This window comes from Carya illinoinensis, chromosome 14, assembly GCF_018687715.1.
Source record: "Carya illinoinensis cultivar Pawnee chromosome 14, C.illinoinensisPawnee_v1, whole genome shotgun sequence".
NCBI classification, from domain to species: domain Eukaryota; kingdom Viridiplantae; phylum Streptophyta; class Magnoliopsida; order Fagales; family Juglandaceae; genus Carya; species Carya illinoinensis.
The window spans coordinates 24,714,447-24,723,393 of NC_056765.1; the positions used below are offsets into that span (position 1 = coordinate 24,714,447).

At 35.5% G+C, this 8,947-nt stretch overlaps 1 protein-coding gene across 1 annotated transcript; it reads left to right on the top strand.

Annotated features, from left to right (window-relative positions):
- The first annotated feature begins 1,978 nt into the window (after positions 1–1,978).
- Positions 1,979–2,422, top strand: LOC122293726 (uncharacterized mitochondrial protein AtMg00820-like). Its single transcript, XM_043102219.1, has one exon. The coding sequence runs from the start codon at positions 1,979–1,981 to the stop codon at positions 2,420–2,422; it is 444 nt and encodes a 147-aa protein (XP_042958153.1).
- Positions 2,423–8,947: the final 6,525 nt, after the last annotated feature.

Genomic DNA, 8,947 nt, shown 5'->3' on the forward strand with positions numbered 1-8,947 from the left:
ACGTAAGAAATTGTTCCTTTTCGTTTCGAATTTCAATCGCATCGTGAAAGGAAGTTTTCGTTTAGATTTTTCGTTCCCTATTTTATTTAACTTCAGTTTAAAGTTTATAGAATACTTTTAAGTTTCTGTTTACTTATTTCGTGTTATTTATTTTTCTTACTTCTTTAAGTTTTCATTGAATAGTAATTACAACTGTTATATGTTATTTTGAGAATTCGTAATTTAATTACAAAGATGAATTCTAGAATCTTAGTTTTGGGCATTTTAAATTTTCCGTTCATGTTTTGTCGATTACTTTCTAATTTAGTTTAATGCTTAATTTAGTTTTATTAGTTTCTTAGTTTAATTTATTAGTTCTTTACATTCCAATCCAACAAACAAAAATTCAAAAGACATGAATCTAGTCCATGACTAGTACCCTTTTTCATCCATTGCATATACCATCATATTATTTTCTCTTTGTGAAGTTTTTCACATTTTTTTCAACAAGTTTAATTTTAAGTAACTTTTCCCTGAGGAGATGATCTAGGAATTTATTCCTAATTATTACACGACATCCTCCTGCACTTGGGATAGCATTAGTGCTACTCATTTTTGAGTGAGTCACACTTCACATCGAGAGATCATTCAAAACTATGTTGATTGTGATTTAATTTGGTAAGGTGCACATGTCTAATGGAGAAGCACTGCATGTAGTGGGAGTGAGATTTTCACATCATAGCCCTAAACCGGAATGTTTGTACTTTGTAGAAAGTTAGACACATACTCGAGTTGAAGAAAACCTGATCTCTATGAGATAGCTTGACGATAGCGATCATTTGGTAGTTTTTTCGGGAGATGTATGGAATGTCACAAAGGGTGTGATGGTCTTGGGTTGTGGTAAGATAATAGACACATGCATTTGACATACGGATCCAGTGATGTGATTGCTGATAGGAAAGCAATTGATAATACAGAGTTGCGACACAACATGCTTGGTCACATGAATCAAAAGGGGAAGGCATTTCTGAATGTGAGTTGGGGAAGCAAAAATAGATCATTTTTGTAGTTCCTCATGAATGAAAAAGTGGGTTTTTTATGTGAGTCTCAAATTTATCTATTTTTTCTAAATGAGAAATGAGATTTACAATTTTAGGATGTGCAAGTCCAGCACACTACTTTGTTATGCTAAATATATTCTCGCGATGTACAAGTCTCGCATATATTCTTTGTAAAAAAAAAATTTTAATGTGAATCTTAAATTTTCCTTCTTTTTCAAATAGAATATGCACTGACTTATATACTCTAAAACTGTAAATCATTTACCTAATCCATCCCTCTTTCCTAAAGGTATTTATTTTTTGTTATTTGATTTCTCTTGCTGTGGGCCTAGTACTATACTGTATGTACACTGGGAAGAACATGAAAAATATATACTTAGAAGTAAAATTTGAGTAGGTATAGGAGAGAATTCTAATCTGCTTAGTTTCTTAACATGTCACTACATTGCACTTCCCTAATGATCACCAACCAAATAACAACATTGGTCAATAGATAGAATTGATCATCACCTGAAATAATCAAGTCCAAGTAACATAGGTGAAGTCTCGGCCAGCAGACCAACTAACAAGGACAACCACATGATGTACAATTTAATTTGACTCTTTTTTTTAATGTAATATTTGATAACCCATTTAAAGTAAAGGGGGGGATTTTGGATAATCCTCCATCCTTGTAATTTGACTCTTTGCATTAATGTCAGTAGTCTACCATCCTTCCCTTTACTTATCTCTAATCCGTCCACTACTGCACCCATTCCCCCTACTTATCTTTCCACCACTTCTTTATTAGTGGCCTCTGATAACACCATTGTTACCCACTCTAAATTCAGTACTCGTAAGCCTAACCCAAAATATGCTCACTTGCATGACCTCACTTCTATTCCTGTAGAGCCAAAATCGATCCACTTTGCTCTCAAACATCCTGGCTAGTTACAACAATGCATGATAAATTACAGGCATTACGTGTGAATAATACTTGGAATCTTATCCCTTGTGAGGCTACTGTGTCTATCATTGCTTGTCAATGGGTTTTCAAAATCAAGCTCAAAGCTAATGGCACTCTAGATATGCCGAAAGATTGTGTAGTTGCTAAAGGTTTTAATCAAGAAGATGGCATCAACTATCATGAGACATTCTCTCCAGTTATCAAACCAAGTATAATCTTGATTGTCATCACACTTGCTCTGATCAATTATTGGAGTATTAGTCAATTAGATGTCAAGAATGCTTTTCTTCATAGTGACCTCTATGAATCTTTTTTCATGGAACAACTCTCAGGAATTGCATACAAAACACACGAATTCCCCTCCCTTGCTGCAGAGCACCAAAGCACCAAGCACTCAACTGATAGCAGCTCCATAGCACCCAAAGCCCAAAACTGACAGCTCAGAGAAAGTAGTGGAAAATCATGTTTGTAGCCTCGTACATGTGCATGTGACGGAGTTGGTTATTGTAAAGACATTGACCTTTTTGTATTTTTCTATTATTTTCCAGCTATAGAAAGCTATAATGATGTTGTATATATACAAAGACGCTTTGTAAAAACTAAAATTCATCAAACACCTTCTCTACATTTTCTTCAGTTAAGCTTTCATCATGACAGATGAGGAACCCATTCCCATCAATAACACTCCACATTCAGAAAATCCAAATAACCCATTTTACGTACACCATAGTGATAACTCCCACACTGTGGTCATTTCCCCGCCTTCATCTAGATCCAACTATTTATCATGGAAAAGATCCTTCACTTTGGCAATATCCATCAAGAACAAGCTTAGCTTCCTTGATGGAAGCATCCCAACTCCAGCACATGATGATGCCCTTATATTCCTTGGATGCACTACAATAATATCATATTTTCATGGATCCTTAATTCCATTACAAAAGAAATTGCCTCCAATGTTTTCTACATTAGTTCTACGAAGACTGTATGGGATAAGCTTCACACCTATTTCTCTCAACCAGACTTAGTACGGATTTATCAACTTCAATAGCAGCTTGGGACCCTGGCACTCAATCTGTGAGTGAATACTTCACTCAACTCAATGGAGTTTGGGAGGAGCTCAACAACTATTGACCTACCCCAAATTGTTCATGTGGTCTCTGCAAATGCAAGGGTCTTACCATAGTTGGAGATGCTCAGCTAGCTGATTATGTTTTCAAGTTTCTCACGGGTCTCAATAACTCTTATGAGAACATCAAGGGGCAAGTGATTTTGATGAGCCCAATTCCCTCACTTGTCAAAACCTTCTCTCTAATTTTACAAGAAGAATGACAAAGGCAATCAAGGATTTTGTTGCTTCCCCCTGCTGAATCCTCAGCTTTAGTAGTAGTCCATAACACCCCATTCAAAAGGAAAGAAAACACATGCAATCACTGTGGGAAAACTGGGCATGCTTGAGAGAAGTGCTATCGGTTGATTGGCTTCCCTCCTAACTTCAAGTTCACTAAGCCTAAGCAGGGACATTTCAAGAGCACCTTTGTAGGCTCTCATTCAGCAAATCAAGTGTTGTCTCCCATCCAGAGAATGAGGCCATCACAATACCTCAGCTGTCACTCACCCAATCTCAAGTCCAAAAGCCGATGGCATTAGTGAATGGTCAATCATAGCAGCCACCTCCCATTGATCCCAACTCATTGCTCAGCACACCCCAATTGAACATGGAAGGTATATGCTTATCTGCCATCTCCAATACGTCTATTTTTTCACAGTTTCATAAGCATGAATTGTCATCTCTATTGCATAATCCTTCAAATAGTTTGCAAAACACTCAATGGATTATTGACATTGGGGCAACAGACCACATAGTCTGTTCCCCAACCCTTCTCACTTCAATCACTTCCACAACTAATGTTATCACTCAAGAACTTGAAGCCCTTGAAAACAATGGCACTTGGTCAGTCACTCCCCTTCCTGCTGGAAAGAAATCAATTGGCTGCAAGTATGTGTTCAAAGTAAAATTGAAATATGATGGTTCTGTAGACAAACACAAAGCCAGACTAGTAGCAAAGGGGTATACTCAATGTGAGGGGTTTGAATACCAAGAAACTTTTAGCCCTGTAGCTAAAATGACCACTGTCAGACTGTTCCTTACACTCGCTGCCATTCAACCAGTTAGAACAATTAGATGTTCATAATACTTTTCTCCATGGTGATCTCGATAAGGAGATTTATATGGACTTGCCACCTGGTTTTCAGGCTAAGGGGGATTCTCAAAGTTGAAGGGAAAAAACTAGTATGCAAGCTTCATAAGTCCTTGTATGGCTTGAAGTAAGCCTCAAGGTAATGGAATGCAAAATTCACTCAATCTCTTGTTGCTATTGGTTTTCACCAATCAAAATCACATTATTTATTGTTTAATAGGAATTACAAAGATGGTTTTGTTCCCCTCTTAGTGTATGTTGATGATATTATCTTGGGAAGTACTAGTTTGGCTGTTATTAATTCTGTCAAAGCTCACTTGCAAGATCAATTTAAAATTCGGGACTTAGGGGTGCTTAAATATTTCTTGGGATTAGAGGTTGCAAGATCAAAAGATGGTATCCATGCTTGTCAAATGAAATATGCTTTAGAAATTGTTGAAAGTGCTGGATTACTTGGCAGCAAGGTTGTGACTACTCGAATGGAAGCAAATCATAGATTGACACATTCCTTTGGAGAAATCCTCTCAGATATCACTTGTTATCAAATGTTAGTTGGCAAACTCATTTACTTAAGCACCGCAAGACCTGACATCACATATTCCGTTGGCATCCTTAGTCAATTCATGGACAAACCCACTCACACTCATCTTCTCGCAACCTATAGAATACTTAAGTATCTTAAGGGTTCAATAGGCCAAGGAATTTCTTTTCTTCAAAGTCATCTTTACATCTGAAGGCATTTAGTTACTCAGATTGGGCATCACGTCATGAAACTAGGAGATCCATAACTGGTTTTTATGTGTTTTTTGGAGATTCTTTAACTAGTTGGAAATCAAAGAGAGAAATTGTGGTCTCAAGGTCATCAGCTGAAGCAGAATATAGGGCCTTTGCACATACAAGTTGTGAGATCATTTGGTTAAAAGCACTCCTAGAAGTTTTTAAAATCAAGTATCTGCAGCCTGCTCTGTTGTATTGTGACAGTCAATCCGCAATACACCTCACTAAGAACCTCATATTCCATGAGAGAACAAAGCATGCGGAGTTGGATTGCCACTTTGTTAGAGAAAAAGTATTGGCATGTATCATCAAGCCAGTTCATGTGATTTCAAAATTCCAATTAGCAGACATGCTAACTAAGGCTTTGACAACACCTCTATTCCTCTCATTACTAAACAATATGGGTATCCTAAACATATATGCCCATCTTGAGGGAGAGTCTCAAATGGATTCCCCTCCCTTGTTGCAGAGCACCAAGCACTCAACTGATAGCAGCTCCATAGCACTTAAAGGCTAGAACTAACAGCTCAGAGCAAGTAGTGGAAAATCATGTTTGTAGCCTCATACATGTGCATGTGACAGAGTTGGTTATTGTAAAGACAGTGACCTTTTTGTATTTTTCTATTCTTTTCCAGCTTTAGAAAGCTATATTGATGTTGTATATATACATAGACGCATTGTACAAATAGAGTAAGATGAATCAATGAGAATGTATAAGTTTTCTCCCATATTCTTCCCTTTACTCAATTCTTAACAACAACCTCCCAGTTTTGTTCACCTAACCCACTCTTCTTATGTTTGCAAGTTATATAAAGCTCTTTCTAGTCTCAAACAGGTTCCCCATGCATAGTTTGACAGTTAGTAGTTTTTTAATAACTTATGGCTTTATTTGTAGCACTACTGATTCTTTTTTATTTGCTTATCATTCCTCTCGTGGTACTCTTCTTTTACTATTTTTTGTTGATAATATTTTATTGACCTGTTCCCCCTCTGCTTATCTTCATGAATTTATTTCCACTCTTCATAGTGAGTTTGCCATGAAAGACCTTGACCCCTATACACTATTTTCTTGGCATTTAGATCACCCCAGCAGCTAATGAACTTAACCTTGTCTCAAACATATATGCTAAAGGATGTTTTTAGTAGGTACAAAATATATGTTAGAAAATTAAAAGGAAAAATAGGAAATCATGAAGTCAAAATAAATCAAATAAAATTTGAACTTCAAGGTTCTATAGTAAGACAATTTTTTTTAATATATTTTGTTCTCTTTTAATGTGATAGAGTTTTGAAAAAATTATTTTTAGTATATGAATTTAATGTTCTAAAATAAATATATTTTTTAGAATAACTCAAAATATCATTTTCCGATTATCTCAAGGTAAAGAAATTGTAAGGAAAAAAGTTCTTGTCTATTATTATTTTAAAGAGCAATGCTTTTTGAATTGATGAGGGATCGATGCTTTTGACTATTTTTTTTTTAATTCTTCATGATTAAGGAAGTGAATATTATTAAGTTTATGTATTTTTTATATCAGGTGCGCCTCATACTGGCTCTTACTCGCACACATGACATGGACTACTTATGTAGCCATATTCTTCTCATTTTAAGACAATAATAGGGTGAGAAATGGTTATGTAGCTGTCTTGTTCTTCTTCATTACCTGGGTAATGCTACTAATGCACACGTGACACGTCGACATATAATTTTTGTTTTTTCTGAAATTTTCATCCAAAAGTAGATTGATCTTGGCAATGTGAAAATGATGTTTTTTATAAATTTTTCCTCCTTGAGTCTTTGATTTTTAGGCAAGATGTCTTTTTGTCTTTTGGATTGTCCAATCCTGAGTACTCTTGATTATAAAACACACGAAGTGGGTCTTATAATCTTTATTGGTTATGATATAATTGTTCAATAGATATTGGAGATTTCACTTCATATATCTCTATCACTTGAAGCTTTACAATTCAGAGCGGAACTTGAAGGGGATTGAAATACATATATTAGTGGAATTCTTGTTAGAAAATTTAGTTTGAACTTAAAAACACATTTTTCTATAGATAAAGAAATTGTAGGAGAGAATATTTGTCTGTTCAAATTTTGAATTTCAATATAAAATATATTGATGAGAATCAACAAGCACCATTAAAGGATCCATTGCATGTTCCAGTTGGGCCTATTACTAGAGCAAGACCGAAGAAGATTGAAGAAGCACTTAATGGGCTGATTCAAGAGATTTGGGTTTATTCTAAAACTGGGCATTCCAAGCTTGACCCAAAGAAAGATGAAGGCATCATAAACATAATCCAAGCTATTGATGGGGCTGATCTTTCTTAATTGGGTGTAATTTCCTTAGAAATGGCGTAGATTAATGGCTCGTTATGGCTTGAGTTGGTGTGGAAATTCAAAGGAGAAAGTGGCTGATTGACTTTCCATTTCCATACCAATTAATTGGTTGATTTGCTTGCCTATTTCAGACCTTCCTTAGGCATGATTTCCTTGCCCATTTCAGTCTATTTTTGCCATGGAGGAGCTGCTAATTTTAGGCTTCTATTAGTTAGTCTTTTTTATTTTATTTTATTTTTATCTATTTTCCTATTTTGGATACAAGTTATTTTCCTTTTCCATAGCAAGCGTGTAGGGCTGATTAGTTTTAATAATTTGTATTCTTATTTTCATCCATGTTTTATAAATAGCATGCACTCATTATAATGAAGATTTTAATTTTTGAATGTAAATAAAAACAAACAAGAGGTTTGCTTCTTCTATTGGTTCTTCAGAGAACTTGTGAACTTATCAATGATTCTTCCATGGGGTGTTCAAATTTTATACCTTCGGTTTGTGATTTAACTATAATCATTGGGTCGAGATTTGTTACTTTTACCTTTGGTTCGTGTTTCATTTATAAACATTGGGTCGGGGTTTTCTATCAAAAATTTGAATTTTAGCTTTCTTGGCCAAGTATTCGAATATTGTTAGTTGGGTTTTAAAGCGTGTTGATTGAGGTTCGCATCATTTGGCATTCAAAGCTAGGCTCTAAAATTAGGTTTGCTATCATTTTATCTTTTGTTTCTTGTTATCATCCTATCTTGTTCCATTTGTGTTCATTATTCCTTGTTCTTGTTTTGTGCCGTGCACCAAGTTAAAATCGTGAACCAAGTTAGAAAAAAAAAGGGAGACGTCATAAAAGAAAAGAACACCAAAAATTAAAAAAATAAAAAGACTTTAGAAAAGAAAAGAAAACAAAAAACATATTGATTGTAGTTTTAGTTCCCTCAAAAAAATCTGATCTTTGTTCTTTTCCTTTGATTCGTTGTTTCTACAATATTTTTTGCCATCAGTATTGGTTTAAATACTACAAGTTGAATTTCTTGATCAAGTTTATTAGTTTGATAAAGAACTAAGAAGGGGAAGCTACAAGTGGAAAAAGGCAAGAGAGTGTGAGACTAATATCGGGAAAAAAACTAATTTAAGAGTGAAACACGAGTGCGAGTGACACAATTTGAGTGCAAACACGTGAGGGAGTGTTGTGAGAAATTATTTCTAACACTTCTCTATAGTTTCAAAAATATGTCTTCCAAGGGCGACACATTAAACAAAGAAGGAAGGGAGGAGTCGTCCTTCATGTTGTAGGCTATGTAACAACAATTTGAACGCATGAATGCGGTGTTTAATGAGATTCAGGATTGGATGGATAGGCAAGATGTTGTTATCGCTACTTGGCATGAGGGGTGTCCCCAAAGAGTCCCTAATGCTAGAAGACCAAAAAGGAGTGCGCATGGGGTTGATTTTGATGACGACCATGAGGATTAGGTTGAAGATGAAAAGGATCAAGCTTCATTGAACGGCGAGGGCAGGTTCGTGCCAAGGGAGAAAAGCATGGTAGAAGTTTTTGAAGAGATCTTAGATGACAAGATGGGACTGATAGAAACCTAGGAAACATCAAAATGAAGATACAGTTCTAAGGAAGAAATGATCTTGA